The sequence below is a fragment of the Myxocyprinus asiaticus genome, chromosome 43, assembly GCF_019703515.2.
Source record: "Myxocyprinus asiaticus isolate MX2 ecotype Aquarium Trade chromosome 43, UBuf_Myxa_2, whole genome shotgun sequence".
Lineage (NCBI taxonomy): Eukaryota > Metazoa > Chordata > Actinopteri > Cypriniformes > Catostomidae > Myxocyprinus > Myxocyprinus asiaticus.
Genome location: NC_059386.1, coordinates 8,798,169 through 8,820,205, shown reverse-complemented (window position 1 = coordinate 8,820,205; position 22,037 = coordinate 8,798,169). Strand labels below are relative to the sequence as shown.

At 38.6% G+C, this 22,037-nt stretch overlaps 1 protein-coding gene across 1 annotated transcript in view; it reads right to left on the bottom strand.

The window, feature by feature from the left end:
* Positions 1–3,508: 3,508 nt before the first annotated feature.
* cwc27 (CWC27 spliceosome associated cyclophilin) overlaps positions 3,509–22,037 on the bottom strand; it is a 61,190-nt gene continuing 42,661 nt past the window's right edge. Inside the window, exons 12-14 of the mRNA XM_051685954.1 lie at positions 16,749–16,858; positions 12,005–12,117; positions 3,509–4,018 (exon numbers count right to left, since the gene is read on the bottom strand). Of these exons, the coding sequence (XP_051541914.1) occupies positions 3,856–4,018; positions 12,005–12,117; positions 16,749–16,858 (386 nt within the window). The 3' untranslated portion in view covers positions 3,509–3,855. The remainder of the gene's footprint in view (positions 4,019–12,004; positions 12,118–16,748; positions 16,859–22,037) is intronic.

The window sequence follows — 22,037 nt, the reverse complement described above, 5'->3', positions numbered from 1 at the left end:
ACATTAACTCTCCTTCCTGTTCCATATGAAAATTTAAGCATGATCCCAGAGGAGCAGTAAAAGGCTGCACGTGGGCCAAACAGTGCTGCTGGTCGCGCACACTCGTGGTAGATCATTCAGACTAAACCACATTCAGTCGGGCATCATCAGAAGCACTGCTGGACACAGTGCTTTGGTAACAAAATTTGAGACTGATGGAAAGCGATAGGAACTCTTTATTATCTTGCAACTATTTTAAACTAATTTTAGCTGGAGAGTAGAGCATGGCTATATGAGCAGGGCACGATTCAGGCAGTATAAGACTGTAGTTTTAAAGGTATAGCTGCAAGATGAGTAACATTCAGTATTAGACATTATATATTATTTGATATATTTATATTTGCCCCTCTGGAATTGATTGTCAGGTGCATTTATTACCTTTATAAATGCATATATTTTCCTAACTGTATAAAAAACAAATACAGTGATCATATTTGTCAAATACCTCAATGGAATCAATTAACTGAAACACATATTTAATCTTAAAAATGACGGTTGTTACCTATAAAACCAAATCAAATACAAAAAAATAGCTGTAATTAACGCACAAGATATTATAAAACATAAAACTGATTCTAAATTATCAGCTTGATGAGCCGCATTCTAAGCCATTTTTAATGCCGTTTTCTACACTGCAAAAATGTATCAGATGTACTGATTACATCATATCAGCTACATATTTCGCAACAAATCTCTGAGACAGTGAATACAAAAAAGCTGCAGAGGCATTAAAGGTGCTGTAAGCGATTTCAGTCATTCTACTTCCACGAGACTGAGCCGTTGAATTAGCCACGCCCCCTCTTTCCAAAACCCTGAACACCAACGATACCAAAATGAGCTTTATTGAAAGCAGAAACGGTTGTTAAAAACAACAGCAGCAAAACAGCGCCCTCAACTGACAACTGTTATGAGCAACATGGCATAAAATTGCATTATGCCTCAATAATTCACTGCAACTACAATAGGCTTCTATGAAAATGCGCAAAATGATTGAAAGCTCGAAAGCGTCATTGTCCGCGAACATATTTATTTTTTTTTGTGCTGTTTACAGAGTCTAGAGCTGTCACAGAGACCAGTTAGATATTTCATTAGCTCAGTGGTAAAAGATGCTGGCTACCACCCCTGGAGTTCGCTAGTTCGAATCCCAGGGGGTGCTGAGTGACTCCAACCAGGTCTAAGCAACCAAATTAAAAGGGTAGAGTCACATGGGGTAACCTCCTCGTGGTCGCTATAATGTGGTTAGATCTCGGTGGGGCGCATGGTGAGCGTGGATGCCGCGGTGGATGGTGTGAAGCCTCCACATGTGCTATGTCTCTGTGGCAACGCGCTCAACAAGCCACATGATAAGAGTGCGTGGGTTGATGGTTTCAGACATGGAGGCAGCTGGGATTCATCCGCCACCTGGATTGAGGCAAATCACTACACAATCTCTACTTTTCAGTGGCACTTACATTCTGCATTCCACCCTCTGCCCATGAAGGTCATTCTTTTGAAAGACCCCATCAAATCAGAATCGAGTTTTTGTTCATTTAGACCATGTCTTGGCTTTGAGGTCCTTCGATATGTTCAACCCCAACTCCACTGGCATATATTGCCCCAACAGTTTCATTATCTCTTTCATTCTGGTTGGCAATTTTGCACAGAGACCATGTACATTTCTGACCCTGGTCACATTGTAATCCTTGAGCTGGTCTGCCACTTCACAGATTATGAGGCTCACAGTCGCTCGATACAAGGCAGACGTGGAGTGGATGCTACTTTTGCAAATGTTTACAGCTTCTACAGAATAGATGCTGTTTTACGCTGGCAGTCATGGCCAGTGAAGTTGAGGTGAGATGGATTGGAGATATGTGGTATGTGATGATTAGGCTCTTTTGAATCTAACATCAATATCCTCTTTTGACTAATCATTTTATTTATTTCAATATTTTAAAAGATCTTTTTTTTATTTCACGAATCAATAACTAATCATCTCACACAAATAAAGTACATTCCATTTTGTGAGACACATTTCTCAAATAAATTTTATTTTGACAAGTAAAACACTAACTTACGAAGAAACTGGCCTGACATGTTAAACTGCACAGATGTTTTTATTCCTCAATGTGATCTAACAATGCATTGTTCTGATCAGCCATGGACAGCAGGGAAAAAACAATGCTAAACGCAAATAATAAAATGCAAATAACCATATAATCAAGTTAGTGGAGAAAAAATAAATAGGTTTAGCAAGTTTTGACAAAGACTGTGCTTCAAATCAAAACCTACAGTATATTGGGGCAAATTCATTAATATAATTTCAATTATTTTTTGAAAATTATATTAACTAAAAACTGTTTAATGGATTCACAGCCTAACTAATTAATCTCACAGTTTTCTGTAATTAATCAAGATTAATCACGGTACATTAAAACAAACATTAAAATATAATCATAAATATACTAACTTTACACTTTGTCTCAAAGAACTTGCAAATAATGGTGGTTGATGGTTAGTCATCAATTATTAAAATATAAACATTTTAAAATGTTTTTTTTGTTGATGGTATTAATTAGACACATTTTTACAGGTATTAATCTTAGATACAAATATATGTATACCTGCAATAATATCAGTGGACATGCTGTAATTAAAAGTTTGGCTAAATCTTCTCGTGTTTTCCAGTGGACTTTTTTTTAATAATAGGATCAAATGGGCAGATTCAATTCATATCAAGCTTTATTGGCAAGAGACACCTAAGTGTACATTGCCAATGAATTATTAGACACTATACATACAGATATAAAACAAGTTGAATGCTAAAAGTTTAATTTGCTGAAGATTAAAGCCTACTATTATTTTCTCTGGCTGCTGTTCAGTCTTTATCGCACACATGCTGGGACTCCTTTGTGCGGTTTTGCACTTTTGAAACCAGTTCAGATGACGGTTAGGGAGCATTTTTGGGCGATGCAAAGAGATATAGCAGCTGGCCCGTATCTCTCCCACACCTGGCTCACCACTTGCGGTGAAGTCTCCATTCTCTGTACAGAAAATCTGCTCCCGTGTTTATTATGAATGAGCATGCACTGCTCTACACAATCAGTTTCTGTTTAGGATGTGCAGTCCAGTCAAGCATGTACCTCCTAGAAATGTATATATGCCAATTTTAGCCACAGGAAGTGGAGAAAAACATTAGCTAAGTTTCACGAAGTGAAAAAACCAGATACTGCTTTATTTTTATTTTTTAACGCATTAAATTTCCCAGCCTGAATATTAACATATATTCTATTTGAAACAACATCTTTGTTTAGTTCTGTATGATAAACAGACTTGGTACAATGTTCTCCAATAAAGGTATGTAAAATCTGAGCAGCAAGACCATAATTATATGTATGTATATATAAACTTGCTTGCGTAACTAAATGTTAATATAATATTGCTAAAATGTGACACTTATTAGCCAAGCTACAAAGTGAAAAACAATACTAAGTAAACATTAGGAATTTTTATTACCTTAATGAAAATGCACATTTTAACTAATTTAAGAAATTTATTTTGTATGACCAACAGCAAAAAAAATGCACTGAGGAATAAACTGACTGATTTCTTTACAAGTGTCTACATTGTTAGAAGACATTAATAAAAAAAACACAGAGTTTCAAACAATATCTGCAGATATCACCCATTCTTAAGTCACCGCACATGGAACAACAGTTAATACAAGCAAAAAGAAATGGTTGTTGCCCCTGATGTTTTGCCATTTCTATTGGTAAGAGTTATTCCAGACAGACTTTGATGCAGAGAGTGAGCAAAGAATGAGGACTGTAAGCTCTAGCATCACCTCCTGGCCTTCTTCCCTTTCATCAGCTTCTTGCTCTCCTCTCGTCTCCTCTTATTGACAGGGTTGCGTGGATCGTAGATCTCGAATGTGTCTTCATCCTGCATGTTGGCATCTTTTACCTTTCTGGTTTGTTCATCAAATTGCAGAACATGGGCCATCCTAAATCAAAAGAGGAAACAGTGCTCAGTTCAAAAGAACAGCGAAACGTAACTCATGTGCCACTAAATCATCAAAATCAAAGATACAAGTGGTGGGAATTTCCTGGTGGAATGTTTCAGAGCAGACTTTGACAAGTCCACAAACAGCTGGTTTCAAAACTACTTTAATGGAAAAGTTCACCCAAAAATAAAAATTACGATCATTTACATCACGAGTTTCGAGTCGAGACCCGAAACTAATGCAGTTTTGGCAACACTGACATTAAACCTGGTGCCAAGTCCAAATATACAAATACAAAATATTTTCGATTAATAATTTTGTGGCACTGGCAACATTTTTCACTAATGACACAAGGCAAAATACACTTATATTAGGGCTGCACAATAAATCTAATAAATAATCAAGATTACAATAACAGCTGCCACAATTAACTAGAGGTGTCTTTTGCTGCTGTAGCCCATCCGCCTCAATGTTCGACGTGTTGTACGTTCAGAAATGCTTTTCTACATAGAACTGCTGTAATGTGTCTTTATTTGGGTTACTGTCAACTTCCTGTCAGCGTGGACCAGTCTGGCTATTCTCCTCCGACCTCTGTCATTAACAAGCTGTTTCGCCCACAGAACTGCCGCTCGCTGGATGTTTTTTCCCCGCACCATTCTCTTTACACTCTAGAGGTTGTTGTGTGTGAAAATCCCAGGAGATCAGTTACAGAAACACTCAAACCAGCCCGTCTGGCACCAAAAATCATGCCATGGTCTAAATCACTGAGATCACATTTTTCCCCATTCTGATGGTTGATGTGAATATTAACTGAAGCTCCTGACCCATATCTGCAAGATTTTATACATTACACTGCTGCCACACGATTGGCTGATTAGATAATCGCATGAATTAGTAGATGTACAGGTGTCTCTAATAAAGTGGCCAGTGAGTGTGTGTATATACAGTACGTATATATATATATATATATATATATATATAAAAACGTAAAAGGAACAGACATTCCACACCTGTTTGAGCTATTCCGGTGAAGGTCAGAACTTCTGACAAAATGTTACCCGCCAAGAATACAAACCTGTAGTGTTGATATCATACTGAACACACTGGCCTCCAAAGTCCAGGGCTGGTTTGAAAAAACAAGATATGACTGGACCTTTCAATAATTCAACAAACTCCTAGCTGTCATTCAATATGTTGCAACTTTTGGTGGTTTCACAGAAGTGTCTCAGGAAGTAACTGGAGGAACTGAAGCAAGAGTTTTAAATTGAGCCGGTTGTCGGATTCAAGACAAATGCATAAAGAAACTGCGAATTGAGACCTTTCAAAAGGCTCTCACTGATGAATAATCCGCCGTGCTGCTATTTTTGAGCCATTGCAGAACCCCTGCATTCAGCCAAAGAGACATAAAGTAAGTCTGAAAGTTAATGCAAGCACATTGGAGTTTCAGGGTTAGTCAAGCTCCAAAAAGAATGGGAGCTGATCAATGATTTGATTTATAAGTGGAAGTCGTATCGACTACTTGTACAGTGGTTTTATGTTGGTTTGTAATTGTTGAAGCTTGACAGCCCTAAGTCATTATTCACTTTCATTAAATGGCACAAAGCCAGGTAAAGATTCTTCAAATTTCTCTTTTTGTGTTCCATGGAAGGACAGCCAAATGGTTTGACTTTGGGATGGGTGAATAATGGCAGAATTTAAAAAAAATTGTGAGCTATCCTTTTAAGTGTTTGACTAACCGTGATGGCATGCTAGTATCCATTTGAAGTCCGTAGGAGGTGTGACAGCTCATCTAGAATGTCATGGCTATAGTCTGGCAGACCCAGAGGACTCCCGCCATGCAAGGCAACTGGCTCTGATAATTTGTCTAGCAGTCTAGGTTATGACAGCCCATCGGACTCCTCACCCCAGTGTAATGGCTTGCGCTAAAATCCCACCATTTGATTTGGGCTCTTATCAGGGAGGGGCTCCAGCTTCGGCTCAGCCATGATGCGGAGGCCCTCGGAAGCCTCTTCCTGAATTTATTTTTCTTTCGCTTTTGCGAAAGAGGGAAGGGTGGGAGCTCCTGGGCGAAAAGGGTTTTTGTAGACGCAGACACAGATGGAATAGTTTACAATCTGGCCCAGACTTGACTTCCAGTGTCTGACCTGTTGTAACCTGTGTTCCGTTCGTGGGGTCCACCAGGCGTTCAGCAAGTGGTACAGACTTCCTACTGCTGTTTTTCTTGTGCCGGGGGCCTCTTGTCCCTCCTCCTAGAAGTTGGGCTCAGGATCTCAAGGGCTCTGCCACCACCACCAGAGACAAAAGAGTTGGGACTGGTCACAACCGTTGGCTAGTGCCGCCGCTACAGACATATGTGGACGAACGTCTTCAGGCATTGCGTCTCACGCTGTTTTTTTTTTTATTTTTCTGCCATGAGCATATCCATTTAAAAAAAGTTTAAAGACCTTTCTAGCACCTATGCTTTGTCAAACAAATCTTTTTTTATGCAAGAACAAAATATACTTTGAAGCCTCCAAAAACTAGAGTATTCTTCGTTTTGCACGGTTCAGTTCAGAGCTGTGCCGATACAGTATATAGAGTTACTTTTTCTCACGATATTGTATCGATACTTACATCCCTGTATCGAAATTCCTGTTCATTTACTTCTTTATTCCTATCCCCACATTTCAACGATGAAGAAGCAGGTCATCTAAATATGTGTATAAAGCGATGTTTCTAAGTGCGAGAGAGATTCAACTGATCCCGGATGATTTTTTTCTCATGGACATGCTGGGGGTGGTTGCCGATACCCAGCCCTAGTTCACCGTACTAATTGTCTTTTAGTACAGTCAACACCAGGCGCATGTGTAGACTACGCGCAAAGATGAGGGCTGTCAGTGTGTCTAGAAAAACTGGGCTACACGTAGACAGTATGCGTGTGCAGTGCTGATAACAAAATTTGCGCTATGCACACTGAAATATACTTTCAAGCTGATGTGTGTAATTTTCTTCAATTTTAAAATATTTTCTCCAATCATAGCATAATATGCAGAAATAACTATTAGTAAACTATTCATAGGTTGATTTCCCTGAAAAGTGCAAACACTGTGGCATTTGGAGCTATCAAAACATCGCTTGTTTGTTTTAGGTGTTCAGTCCAACTTAGCAACACTGACTCAACCAATGGCATGAGTTTGGAGAGGGACTAAATGATCGTTCAGCCAATGTTAGACAATTGTTTGAAAAAATTAACTGTTTTTGCAGTTCAAGTTCGGTGCAAAAATTACAGCTTTATGACTCGCTAGCCAGCTCGTCGTTAAAGGCATCCCAAGGCTAGTCTAATTTTTTTAAATGTAGTTTTGTGCATGCCTACAGGAAAGCAAGATGTATGTCCTGAGACAGTAATGTCAGCCTGTCTAGAAGTAGGAAACACGCGGGAACCGGCCTCAGCCGGCGGCCACCTTTTTTGTGCTCACGTGTGGTATTTGTTGGAGAATTTAGTGGATATATTTAGATAGAAGCCCGAGGTCTTTGATAAAAAGAGAATACGAGGAAAAAACACACCGTGTCAGAATTCATTTTCCCTCAGCGGCTCCCTGCGTGAAGAGGGAGGACGGCGGCCTGAAAGATCTTCACTTTATCCTCAGCGTGTCACCATTGCGGCCTCGGCACAGACTCGCACACCATTAAGACTGACAATTAATCAAGCGTAAAGCCATTACTCTCCACAGATGCATGCGCTTGACCGCATTCTTTACGTTTGATTGTGATTTACGGTCATCCTACAAATGCGTTTGCGTAAGGAAAAATGACTGAGGCGGACGTCTATGAAACAGTCAAGCAAAGACACTCTGCATCCAACCCACAGAGTCGCTTCAAATGCTTCCAACGGAAAACCACTCTGGGATTTCAATGAACTGTATCTATGGATTGGGCATATGTAGTTTATGCAGGACCCAAAAAAGCCAGCCGTGCAAACCGCTGAAGCTATACATTTTAACTGAGACTGAAAAAAAAAAACAGAATGATTTACCAGTCTGCTTCCCGTAATCCTCGGAAAAACTAGAAGTGCCTTGTGACGCATTGGTCATGGCAGGGCTTTATAAATAAAGTGTATCTATGAATCACAGTAATGTCCAATCAGATTAAATAGAAAAACATATCTTTCATACTGAACGCTATAAATGTGGATAAGTAAAATCATTTCTAAGTACCTACAGCCATCCCAGAGGCCATACTTACAAACACATGCATCTTTGCGTATGCTAGTGCGATTATGTAGAAAACAGAATCAAACTGATACATTTCTAATTGATATTCTATTTGTGTCCTGTACATCCAATCAAATCTACAGTATTTTGTTGCAAATTCATCTCTCACTTGGTAGAAGCTAATCAAATTAGGCAGATGCCAACATGGACAGGTTGGATGCTTGACATACCCTTTATCCTCAAAAACCTTGAACAAAACTATGTAAGGTAAAAGAAAATATATATGTTTGCTATTTGATGTCTGATGTAAAATTTGGGTCCTAAAGCACAACCAGTTGAAAAGCACTGGTTTTGAGCCATAACTTTGTGCCTCATATACAACATCAACATTGATTCTCCCTTGTGTCCAATTCATTTGCAGCATCGTAAATGTTATCCTGGCCACAGAACAGAGCTGTCAATAACACACTTACCCCTACTTACATGGAAATGCTCCCATCAGATTAGGTCTAAATAATTAATTGCGAGAACGCCAAAAAAGAAAAGCCGAGCAGTGTTTAGTCTTCATATTTAACAGAGTGCAAAAATAAAACCGAACAGACTTAATATTTGTTCAGCCAGTGGTGTACATGTGATTTAGTGATGATTGTGACATGGTAATTATTTCATTTCTGTCATCATCATACCGTAGCACGCTGAAGTACATGAATGTCTGCTGAAACGCACAGATGGCTGATGTAGCTGCTACCACTGACGACAAACATTACTGTCCGTTGCAATGCCTAGCCATAGCCATGAAATCAAACAGTGGCTCTGTCGCAAATGCCACCCTCAGCTCCTCGAGTCTACACTTTGCCGTGTGGACATTTGGGTAATAGTCTGCTGTAAAGTCCACATCAGTATAGGCTTCGTGTGCACGTCAAAGGTGCATAGCGGCCGCAAAAGGGGTGCTCATGAGTAACCTTCTGAAACCCAAAAATGACTAGGGCTGCGCAATATATCGGAAGCTAGCTGGGAAAATCAAAATACTATCACATTACTGATAGCGGAAATACCGCCAATATTTTCGCTAATGCATTTATTTGCATGCAGCAATGTTAATCTCGTCACCGAAATCACTGCCAAAAACGTTTGTTGAAGGATTTTTAATTTTGTCAACGATGACGAATACAAGATGAAAAAGACACATCATGACAAGAAAGTTAAAGCATGCTGTTGATGAAAATATGACAAGAAAAACATGTAGAAACAGCTGTTTATAGAAGAAGAAATTAGATATTATCTAATTCAATAATCCAGTATGTTGTGGATCTCCCTGCTTGAGCTGTGCAAGTTGAACGCTCTGAACACCGGCAAAATGAACCGCTTTTAAACTAGTATTTATACACAAGATTATTCACTATATCCACAACATGTATATAATATTACAACTTACATCTGTACAGACAATGAAACGAATACACAAGTGAACTTGAACTAATTTACACGCTACTCGTGAAATGAAAAATTTTGAATACAGTATGCTAACTACTAAAGAATCGCTAAAACTATAGTATATTCAGGAGCTCAGGTTTTCACAAGTTCACAAGGACAGTTGTACAGTATTTATTTTGTATACAGCCTTTTATTTGTTTGATGCATATACATTTAGAAAATGTTAATACACAAAGTTTAGTCTGTTTCAGTTGGACACGTTTTTTGGCACATTATCATCAAATAAAACAATATTATTTTTGTTAAATTATATGCCATTTTAATAAGACGAAATATTGACTAAATTTTTAAGGATAATTTCGTCAAAAGACGTGCACATTTACGGCAAGGTTATCGATGTGTGCGTAGGAAAATGCGTACGCACATTTCAATGCCCAATGTGTGTATACACAACGTTTAAACACTCACTGAGCACTTTATTAGATACACCTACATATTCATGCGATTATCTAATCAGCCAATTGTGTGGAAACAAAGCAATGCATAAAATCATGCAGATATGGGTCAGGAGCTTCAGTTCATGTTCACATCAACCATCAGAATGGGGAAAATTGATCTCAGTGATTTCACTCGTGGCATGATTATTGGTGCCAGACGGGCTGATTTGAGTATTTGTGTAACTGCTGATCTCTCGGGTTTTCCTGCACAACAGTCTCTAGAGTTTAATCAGAATGGTGCCAAAAACAAAAAACACCTAGCGAGATGCAGTCCTGCAGATGGAAATGCTTTGTTGATGAGAGAGGTCAATGGAAAATGGTCAGAGTAGTTTGAGCTGACAGAAAGGCTACGGTAACTCAGATAACCACTCTGTACAATTGTAGTGAGCAGAATAGCATCTCGGAATGCACAACATGTTGAACCTTGAGGTGGATGTGCTACAACAGCAGAAGACCACGTGCTCAGTGAGTGTACATCTGGCTACTGATTCCAAGCTTTTAAATGACACCTATATTGTTTGCATTAGCTAGCGGCTGCAGTTAAAACACAAAAAGTTCAATTATTGTTATTGTATCAGCCCAGAAATTCCATATTAGTGCATCCCTAAAAATTAATTTTCAGACGTGCACAAGCGAAGGCTACATAATAGCAAGTCTACATCTAGTGTGCTATTTGGGACTAGGCAAGTGTGGAGCTCAATAGGGCTGCGGCCCGTCAAAGAAGAGATGACATAAGACACCAAGGAAAACAGTAAGGCGGAAAGATAAATGAAAGAGTATGATCATGTGAATTGTTACAACGCAATTTACTGCGTGAACACGTGAGTCACTGTGAATAAGCTTCTCTAATAACACTCAAACGTGTGAAACAGATGTCAAGATTTTCTGAGAAAAATAAATTTTTGAAAAATCGTGTCTTCTGAAGACGCATGGACTACTTTTATGATACTTTTGGGTGCTTTTTTTTAAGCATTTAAAGTGAGTCACTATCAGCTGGCATTGTGTTGACAAGATGAACCAGTATATTCATAAAAAAAAACTCCTTTTGCATTCTGCATAAGAAAGAATGTCATAAGGGTTTGGAAGTAAATGTAGGTGAGTAAATTATGACACAATTTTCATTTTAGGGCGAACTACTCCTAGAGGCCGATCAACTAAAAACTGGTCTTGGTTGGCCAAGGAAGTCCTGCTGGTTTAGCTGGTTAAAAAGCCTGAAGGGGACACCAGCACACCAGCAACCACAACACAACATATGCTGATCTTTTTGGCAGGAAAAAAAAAAAAAATGCCGAAGTCCAAACGTTGGCTCATCACAGAGCGCTGCTTCTGCTGGCACTCGTAATGACCATCTGTTAAAAAGACAGCACGCGTCTGACTGCAGGTTAACGTGCTCTGTTGGGGCCGCTTTGAGTGCCATGGCCTGGATCGCTCGTCTGGCGTACGGTGGGTGTGACGCATTCCGTGTGGGCCCACCGTCTGCTAAAGCAGTTATTTACTCAGTTAAGTCAGCTGAGAAAACTACTTCTCCACAAGTGGCTATTGCAGCACAGCAAAAACAAACACTGCATACTGTTCTAATGGTGTCAGCGCTGTCCACGGCCAAACGCATTACTTGGCTGGCGAGCGAGGTGGTTCAGGCACACTTAAGGCAAGCAGCTGCCCCTGATGTGGAGAGAGTATGTACGTTTCGCTGTTAGTCTAAATAAATAGCTATGCTAACTTAATGTGAAACAGTAGCCGTGCATTGGGAAAATCAACGAGGCGTGAGTTATTGAGAATGCAGTCATTCACAGACAACTGCAAGTCCGTTAAACCTCTGCAGGACAGGGGAAAGCAGTGTAGTGAAGCGAATGAAAGCCACTCACCAGCCCTTATCGTCATCCTCGCCTAGTTCCTCAACATTTTCCTCAGGAACATCAGGGACCTCTGAGATTGCGGAAGACAGTTTGGATTTGAAGGATTCTAAAAGGGCGAGCGTCTTTAGAGGAAAAAGAAACAATGAGTGACTTTATTTCATGGAACAGAAGGGGTGAATTTTTAGCAAGTTTTTACAGGGTTTATTTGCCATATAATGGAAGTGAATACAGAGTCTGTTTTGTCTAGCTCGAAAAAAAAAAAAAAAAAAAAAAACAACAGCAAAAGTTATTACAACTGGTGCACTATATTCAAAATTTTCTGAAACCATATAGTCGTTATTCACTCTCAAATCAAAACAGTAAGAAGAGCTAAAATAAAAAATGGCAGCTATGTTGATCAAATCAAACCTCACTGGTTTTAGAGACACAACGTCATGACGTTTGGTTGCAAGATGCGATGAGAACCGATGAGGTTTTACCGCCATTTGATTTTAGCTCTTAGTGTTGTCAAGATCCAAAATTTCAAAATTTCATGAAAAATGGTTATAAGCTATTGAACACACTCCTTTAGCAAAAATGTTAAATTTCAATGTAAATAATAGACGGCACGTGGCTTTCGAGTGTTTCTCAATTAAGTAAACATTGCTTCACGTTTTTTTAAAGTAGGACCCTGTGAAATTAGTTTAATTTGTTTTCTAAATTCTACTGAATTTTTTTTCCCCAAATTCCACGTTTTCTCATTTTTTTCTGAATTCCATGTTTTAAAGTTTAATTCAATTTCATCATCAAAATGTGTCTAATCAAATGAATCCAAACTTCAGTCAAATGAAAAAAGAACTGTTACTTTTCAAGAATGTAATTTTTTTTTGCATTGTGTTTTAGTAAAGGCCCAGGTATACTTCGTTTTTGAGCGTTCCGGATCGGCTTGTGCCTGGTCGACAGCGTTGTCTTTGTGAGTATACTCACAAAGTCCACTTCAACTTCTTTGTGATACTCTTTTAGTAGGGTCAATGGCCGGCACATGAACCGACGATGCGCACAGACAATGAATGCGTCCATGAGTCGAGAAAATCTATCCACCGTGCCTTCAGGCCGCACGGATTGGATTATGACGAAATGTATGTCACGGATATAGTGCGCGGAGCGATCCGCAAAGTATACTTTAAAGTCTACCTTAAAGATCCTCACAACATAATCTAAAACAAACATTGGTCTTGATGTTAAAAATATATATATTTTTTTTCTCCCCAATTTGGAATGCCCAATTCCCAATGCGCTCTAAGTCCTTGTGGTGGCGTAGTGACTCGCCTCTATCTGGGTGGCGGAGGACTAATCTCAGCTGCCTCCGCACCTGAGACCGTCAACCCACGCATCTTATCACGTGGCTTGTTGTGCGCGTTACCGTGGAGACATAGCATGTGTGGAGGCTTTATGCTATTCTCCGCGGCATCCACGCACAACTCACTACGCGCCCTACCGAGAGCAAGAACCACATTATAGCGACCATAAGGAGGTTACCCCATTTGACTCTACCCTCCCTAGCAACCGGGCCAATTTGGTTGCTTAGGAGGCCTGGCTGGAGTCACTCAGCACGCCCTGGGATTCGAACTCGCGAACTCCAGGGATGGTAGTCAGAGTCTTTACTCGCTGAGCTACCCAGACCCCTGTCTTGATTTATGTTAAACAAAGTGCTGCAAAACAGAGCATCATCACATTATAAATGAAAACATTGATGAAAACTTCTACTCAGTAATACAGCACACTTGCTTGTGAGCTATAGGTTCAAAATAATAATAAAAATGTATTTAAAAAAAACATTCGATTAAACACTAGTAATATATTTCTGTTGCAATTTCTTAAATTTTGCATGTCAAGGTTATATTTTGTATTAAACTTTTATTTTGACGTGAAGTAGGTAGTTCCACACTTTCAGATAAGATGTTGGTAAAATGACCCAGTGAGATTATTGAAGTGCAAAATGCTGCGATTTAATTCTGCAGGTGCTCCGGGCGTCACAGTAAATGAGTGCTCTCTTCTGTCATCTACTACAACATGCACAGCGCACAATGCTCATAAAATGTGGTGTATGGATCGGTCTTTGTTTTCAGCATATGAGCAGCTTCACACATTTACTTTGCAGCGCGCAATACATGCAGACTGTATATTTATTTAATCATCCATTTGCGGTTTAATGATCACACTAGGACATATCACAATTTTAATTTGATTATTTGTCCATGACAGTGAAAAGGAGTCACAGAATATTTTGACATTGAGCGTGTGAGCATTTGCAAACAGCCGTCTGTCAGTCAGACAGTGCGCAGGGACCGAATTGAGTCGGTGCTTAATACTACCAGTACTGTAGAAACACTGGTATCGTTACATCTTTTTAATTTTAGTATCAGCTTGGTACAGAAGTACCAGTACTTTTGACATCACTTGCACTTAATTATTTGATTTGATGAATGAACTTAAATTACATTAAATTTCACTTTGTTCATCACAAAAAGTGATGGTATAGCTTCAGAAAATTTGGAATATAGTGCGCGAGTTGTACCGATTACTTTTACTGTTTGTTTGTTTTGTTTTTTTAACTTAACACAGAGTTAGTATTCACTTGCATTATATAACATAAAATAAAGGCAACCTGAGTAAACACAAAATACAGTTTTAATATATATATATATATATATATATATATATATATATATATATATATATATATATATTTTTTTTATTGAAGTAAAAAAGTTATCCAACACCTATGCCACCCATGTGAAAAACCAACTGCCCCCTTAAACTTAATAGCTGGTTGTGCCACCTTTAGCAGCAACAACTGCAACCAAATGCTTCCGATAACTGGAGATCAGTCTTTCACAACACTGTGGTGGAATTTTGGCCCAGTCTTCTTTGCAGAACTGCTTTATTTCAGTCACATTGGAGGGTTTTCAAGCATGAACTGCCCGTTTAAGGTCCTGCCACAGCATCTCAATAGGGTTCAAGTCAGGACTTTGACTAGGCCACTCCAAAACTTTAATTTAGCTTCTTTTACACCATTCAGAGGTGGACTTACTCCTATGCTTTGGATCATTGTCATGCTGCATAATCCAGTTGCGCTTGAGCTTCAACTCACAGACTGATGACCGGACATTCTACTTTAGGATTTTCTGGTAGAGAGCAGAATTCATGTTTCCCTCAACTATTGCAAGTCACCCTGGCCCTGAAGCAGCAAAGCATCCCCACACCATCACACTACCACCACCATGCTTGACTGTAGGTATGATGTTCTTTTTGTGGAATTCTGTGTTTGATTTATGCCAGATCTAACGGGAACCCTGTCTTCCAAACAGTTCCACTTTCGTCTCATCAGTCCACAGAACATTCTCCCAAAATCTTTGAGGATCTTCAAGGTGTGTTTTCGCAACAAGCTCAGATGAGCTTTAATGTTCTTCTGGGTTAGCAGTGGTTTTCACCTCGTCACTCCTCCATGGATGCCATTTTTGCCCAGTGTCTTGAGTCATGAAAAGTGACCTTTATTGATGCAAGAGAGGCCTGCAGTTCCTTGGATGTTGTCCTTGGCTTTTTTTGTAACTTCCTGGATGAGTCGTCGCTGTGCTCTTGGAGGAATTTTGGAAGGTCGGCCACTTCTGGGAAGGTTCACTACTGTGCCAAGTTTTCTCCATTTGAAGATAATGACTCTCACTGTGGTTCTTTGGAGTCCCAGAGTCTGTGAAATAGCTTTGTAACCCTTCCCAGACTGATGTATTTAAATCACCTTTTTCCTCATCATTTCTGGAATTTCTTTCGACCTTGGCATAGTGTGCTACTGGGTGAGACCTTTTAGCCAACTTCATGCTGCTGAAAAAGTTCTATTTAGGTGTTGATTTGATTGAACAGGGCTGGCAGTAATCAGGCCTGGGTTAGTCTAGTCCAGCTGAACCACATTATGAATGCAGTTTCATTGATTTGGGGATTTAGTAACTAAGGGCAAATACTTTTTCACACAGGCCCAGTTGGTATTGGATAATGTTTTTTTTTCAATAAATAACATGATCATTTAAAAACTGTATTTTGTGATTACTCAGATTGCCTTTGTTTTATGTTAGATTTTGTTTGAATTTTTTTAAACAATTTAGTATGAGAAGAAATCAAGATGGGGGCAAATACTTTTTCACAACACTGTAAAAAAGAAAGTCATATTGGTTTGGAATGATATGAGGGTGAGTAAATGACAGAATTTCCATTTATCAGTAAACAGTTCCTTTTCAGTTTGCCCAAAAATTATAATTCTGATATTATTCATTCAACCTCATGTCGTTCCAAACCTGTATGGCTTTCTTCACAAAATGATTCATTTTGAAGAATGTCCTGGTCGCTATTTTCCATGCAATGACAATCAATGGGGAATGGAGGTTTCACGCTTTATAAAAGATGCAAAAGCACTAAAATCTAGTGCTACTCTACATCCGAGTCTGGCAGCATATTTTATTTGAGAGCTACAGAAGAGGGGAAGATAATCAGTGACTAACAACTTCTAAATGTCTGCCTGTTTCTCACATAAAGCTACTGTATGGATTCAGGAGATTTGGAATATAGCACAGGAGTCGTATTAACTAATTTAATTGTTTTTGTCATTTTGTAGCTTGACAGCCCCATTTATTTTTATTTAAATGGTAAAAATCGCCCAAGATATTCTTCGAAAACTCCCAATTTGTTTTCCACTGAAGATACAAAGTCATCTCCCAAATCTTACCTGAGCCTCTCGACCAGATCCCTTCTTCAGTTTCTGCTTCCTCATGTCCTCATACTTTTTCCTGCTCTCCAGGTATTCAGCCATGGCCTCATTGGCTGGCTTACTGATACCTTTAAGACAAAAAAAAAAAAAAAAAAAAAAAAAAAAAAAAGTGTGATTGCAGTCTACATCAGAGAAATTAACTTCCCCTTAGAGACCAAATTAATCTATGTATTATTTTGAAAATAGTGTGGCTAACTTGAAAGGATTTACATGCAAACAAAAACAGCTAAATTCCAGAGCAGAAGTTATTACTATCATATGGACAAAACTATGAAATACATAAAGTTTATACTGCTATAAACTTAGAATATGATGACTGCTCCTATGGGCCACTTCCTTCCAAGAATGATCTTTCTGCCATTGCTAAACTTCCCCAGACCCTCATCAGTGCAAAGGCCAAAATGTAAGACTCTTGCAGTCCAAATGACTTTCTTTGCTACAAAAAACTGGATTCAATTCAAACCACCAGGAAACATATATGCTGCAAAGATTACACGGATGAAATTAGAAGAAAATCTGAATGTGGCATTTCAAAATATCAAACGTGAATCACGATCCGCTGATAGTGGCGTACTATCAATGGTATGCGCAAGTAATCAGGTCGCTTTGCATTTTATCTGGTTGGTCACAGTTGAGATGGATGATGCAGTTTGTTCTGTTATGTTTCTTGCTCACAGAACAATACTTTATACAGATGAGACATTACAAAAACAAACAAAACAAAAAAAACACACCATAAAACTGCATTAAAAGGCTATTTAAAAAAAGTGATATGTCCACTTTGTGTGATAAACAAAATGAAATTTAAGTAGTCATTCACTCTCAAATTATTATCTACATAGTACATTGAGAGCGAATAACGATTTCATCCTGTTCATCTCAGAAGGTGATCAAATGGCTTCAGAATATAGTGCATAATGTGTATCAATTACATTTACAATTGTTTTATGGTGTTTTTTGTCCTTTTTTTGAGCTTGACAGACAGGAGTCACTATTCACTCGCATTATATGGCAAATAAACCCTGTGAAGACTTTTTAAAAATTCAACTTTTGTGTTACTCGGACGAAAGAAAATCATATGGGTTTGAAGCGAAATTACAGTGAGTAAATAATGACTTTAACCATACCCACCAACTTGAGAAGTGTCTAAAAATAAAGTATATTCTCCAAATGCCACAGTAGAATTGCAAGAATTGGAAAAGTCAATAATATCAAGGCTGTGCTGTTGACACTGGTGTCTACAGCCATTAATGTACTACTACAAATTCCCCGGCTCAGACGGGCTGGCACTGATGTCACCGTGTGCCCAGCGCTGCTTTGACTTCACCTGCCCTCATGGCAACTATGACTGAATGCTTCACCACGGCAAGCTCAAGAGGAACAAACTACATCAGACGGAGCCTGATTTATGTCATGTTAGCACTGTCATGTAACGAAAAATCTTTTTCCCCCACACAAATGGAACATTTGTTTATTCTTCGTATTTATGGCGCACAGAAAACCACATTGGAGAGAGGCTGGAAATTTGTTTTTCAGAAACAGAGAGTGAGAGAGGGAGAGAGAGACATGCGTTACTCTGAAAGCCACTGGCAATGTTTGCAAATGTTTAGTCTGGGGCATGAGCTAATAGAAAACTAGAAAGACAGCAAGAACGTAATGAGCCAAAGACTATTAAAACACATTGACTGTGTAGAAATTGTGCACTTTAGCTCGTTTTGAATCTATAAAAAACAGGGATGCCAGTATGAGCTAAAAGTGTGTTTATTATGGCCACACTCCAGATTGTAAAGATACAGCTGTATGGCAACATCAATGTCCTTGACTGGACTGAATTTAACACGTATTAAAACAAAGAACAAGAATGTTCGCATTCTTTCAGTTGTTTGTCCGAGCGGTGCATATATTCCTGTAAAGCAGGAATAAATATTGCTGCATTAGTTTAATGTTCGTTTACTTTTGTTTATTGAACAGTTACATTTGGACAAAACATCTTTAAGAATGAATATGACTGTAACTATACTACTAATACAGGGGGTAAATATTTGCTCCGACAACGATTCGATTACGATTATTTACCTAATAATTACGAAACATTGTAAAATCTGAAATTTAGTCACGATTCAATTCGATATGATTGTTTTGGAAAGGTTTATAATTATTTTCAAAAATATGGAGAAAAAAAGATTACAAGTTTTTACTGAACATTCTTAATTTAGACTGCACAGACATACATTTAGAACCAAGGAGGTATGGCTTACATGTGTGGCTGCATTTATAATCAGAAAAATAATACTACTGTTAAATGCATTACAGATCCGACCATTTGAAGGATAACAAAATCAGATGATGTCATCGGAAATGATGTAGTGTCATGAAACGCTAAACCAATCGGATTGGGTTCAGATCGGTGCAAAAATAATCCATATTTGGGCAGAGACACATTTGATTGGTGGCTGTTGGCAGGCAGGAGATGGTGTCAAGTACATGACTCGATGCACTCATTCTGTGAAATCTCATTTCTAAAACCATGTCTGCATGCTATGCAAACCTTTAGTCGTTGTGTTTGCTTGTGTAATTAGTTCTTATGTACTATTATTATGTTGTATTTGTTTGGAGAGGCTTTTGGACACTTGTAGACGTTTTTGTACACTATGATAAATTATGTTTGTAATGCTATAACTTTTGACTGCTTTGTCATATCAACACAAAAATTATCAGTTACAGATGACATGACTGGGAACTAAACAAAAGCAGTTTTTCGGAGCCACCTTATTTACACCCAGAAATATATAATGTTAAATCTGAAAATATAAGAAAAAAATATATATAATTTGTGATTTTTCCAGAAGTTTCTTAGGCTGAGAGTCTCAGAATTTATAATCTATAATCAATCAAATGTTTTGAAAAGTTCTCTTTACAATTATACCAAACACTTTTTTTTTTTTGGCGAGATATAAGACTTTAATTTTGGGTATGCCAATGAAACAGAAAATCTTAAATCAACTGGAATTTACTATGTGGCATTTACTTTAAAGAGAATGAGTGTATGGGCGAGTGATTTTGTATGCAGCAAATGTCCGCCCAATAATTTAGTCTGAGTTCTAACTATTTTATGGAGAAATTACATTTTATGGAAATAAACATGATTTATAACAATATAAACATGATATATCTTTTTTTTTTTTCTCCCCTTTTCTCCTCAATTTGGAAAACCCAATTCCCAATGCTCCCTAAGTCCTCGTGGTGGCGTAGTGACTTGCCTCAATCTGGGTGGTGGAGGACGAATCTCAGTTTCCTCTACACCTGAGACCGTCAATCCACGCATCTTATCACATGGCTTGTTGAGCGCGTTACCGAGGAGACGTAGCACATGTGGAGGCTTCACGTTATTCTCCGCGGCATCCACGCACACCACGTGCCCCAATGACAGCGAGAACCACATTATAGTGACCACGAGGAGGTTAACCTATGTGACTCTACCCTCCCTAGCAACCAGGTCAATTTGGTTGCTTAGGAGACCTGGCTGGAGTCACTCAGCACACCCTAGATTTGAACTTGCGACTCCAGGGGTGGTAGTCAGCGTCAATACTCACTGAGCTACCCAGGCCCCAACATGATACATCTTAATCAGGGATGAAAGCAACAAAAATTTACTTACTCTGGTCAAATAGATTTAAACAGTTATGAATAATAACACAAAAAGCCAAACTCTGAAGCATGAACTTACCTTAAATTTTGCACGCTCCGGGTCTGTTGCAAAAAGACTTATATAATCTGAGAAGGTACAGTATCTGTATCACACTGGGTTTTAATATAGTATTGATAATCAATTGTTAAATTACATAATATACTGCTGAATTAAATGTGGGCAATGTTTGCAAAAATTGATATTAGATATTATAGAAATTGAAAAATTTCTATAATATCGTAATATACAACAATGCTTGTCTTTGTAATCTTTCATTGAATATACATTTTCTCGTAGAATATCCTGCTTTACTCAGAAACATCACATTCGAGGATTAAAATGGGTTGCGAACACGTATCGTTGACTTTAAATACAAGACCAGAGTGTAAGAACCTTACAAATCCCCCAGAAATGGCTGTTTGTAATTGTAACCCATTTGAATGCCTAACAGACAAACATCCTGCTGAACATTGTCATCTTTACGTAAACGTAAACATTTCTGTATGGAATAGGCTGGACTCAACTGAGAAGTAACGTTCAGGTGGAGTCGAACTTAATTGAGTAACTGAAGGTTGCGTCAAACAGGTTATTTGAACAGAATGGCTGTCATTAGCTACTTGAACTATGCAATTACTCATTTACAGAGGTATCCAACCCATGAATGTCACAAATTTAGAGCCATGATTGAAATCACCTTTCCGAAAAATCACTACCGGTACCAAGCTTTTTCTTTTTGATTTACACAAGCAAAAAGTGAAGCCTTCCAATCGGCTTGCTCAACGCCTGTGCTTTGGCCCAGCTGCAGTCTGCGACTTGCAGGCTGTTGAATGATGACGCCTTCAGGGTGTTCAAGACCAGCATACTCCAACTCCAACTGGTGTTGCCACGTACTCTCTTTGAGTTTGACGGCTTTTCTAACAATGTTATCCCCCTCTTCTGTCACCCGGGGAAAAAGAACTACAAATCAAGTGAAGACAAACAAGGATGCTAATACATTTGGATTATTTCCCTTTTGCTGGTCAACTAAGTTTCTGTTTCAAGGGACAACAAAGCTCATTATGGGCCATCAGTCAGTGCTGGCATCTTCAGCAGTCCAGCACTGGAGAAACAACTAAATATCAACTGAATTTTATTCTATATGGTATAATTGACTGCTGAATGTGTTGCCTTAACCAGAAGAAATCCATGACATGAATGGCCGCTCAGTTCTAGAGACAAGTATTTGCTAAGCCAATTAAGTCGTAAATGCCAAGTGACAAACTACTCTGAAGCTGCAGGAAAATGCCAATACCCAAGCCCTTCACTAGCAACTATTCTGAGCTGTGACGTCAAAGGCAGCAGAAAATTATAGAAAAAAACAACAGGTAAAATTATAGGCCCATTTCACGCTTTTAAGAGCCTTCCAAAAACGTGTCACTAGTAAAACATATTATATTATAACATGAAATAATTGCAATTTATACATAGACAAGACAGTTAACAGTTACGGGAAGCTGTTGAGAAGAGAGAGAGAGAATGAAACACACAAAAACATCATTAGCTCATTTGCGTGTGTTGCA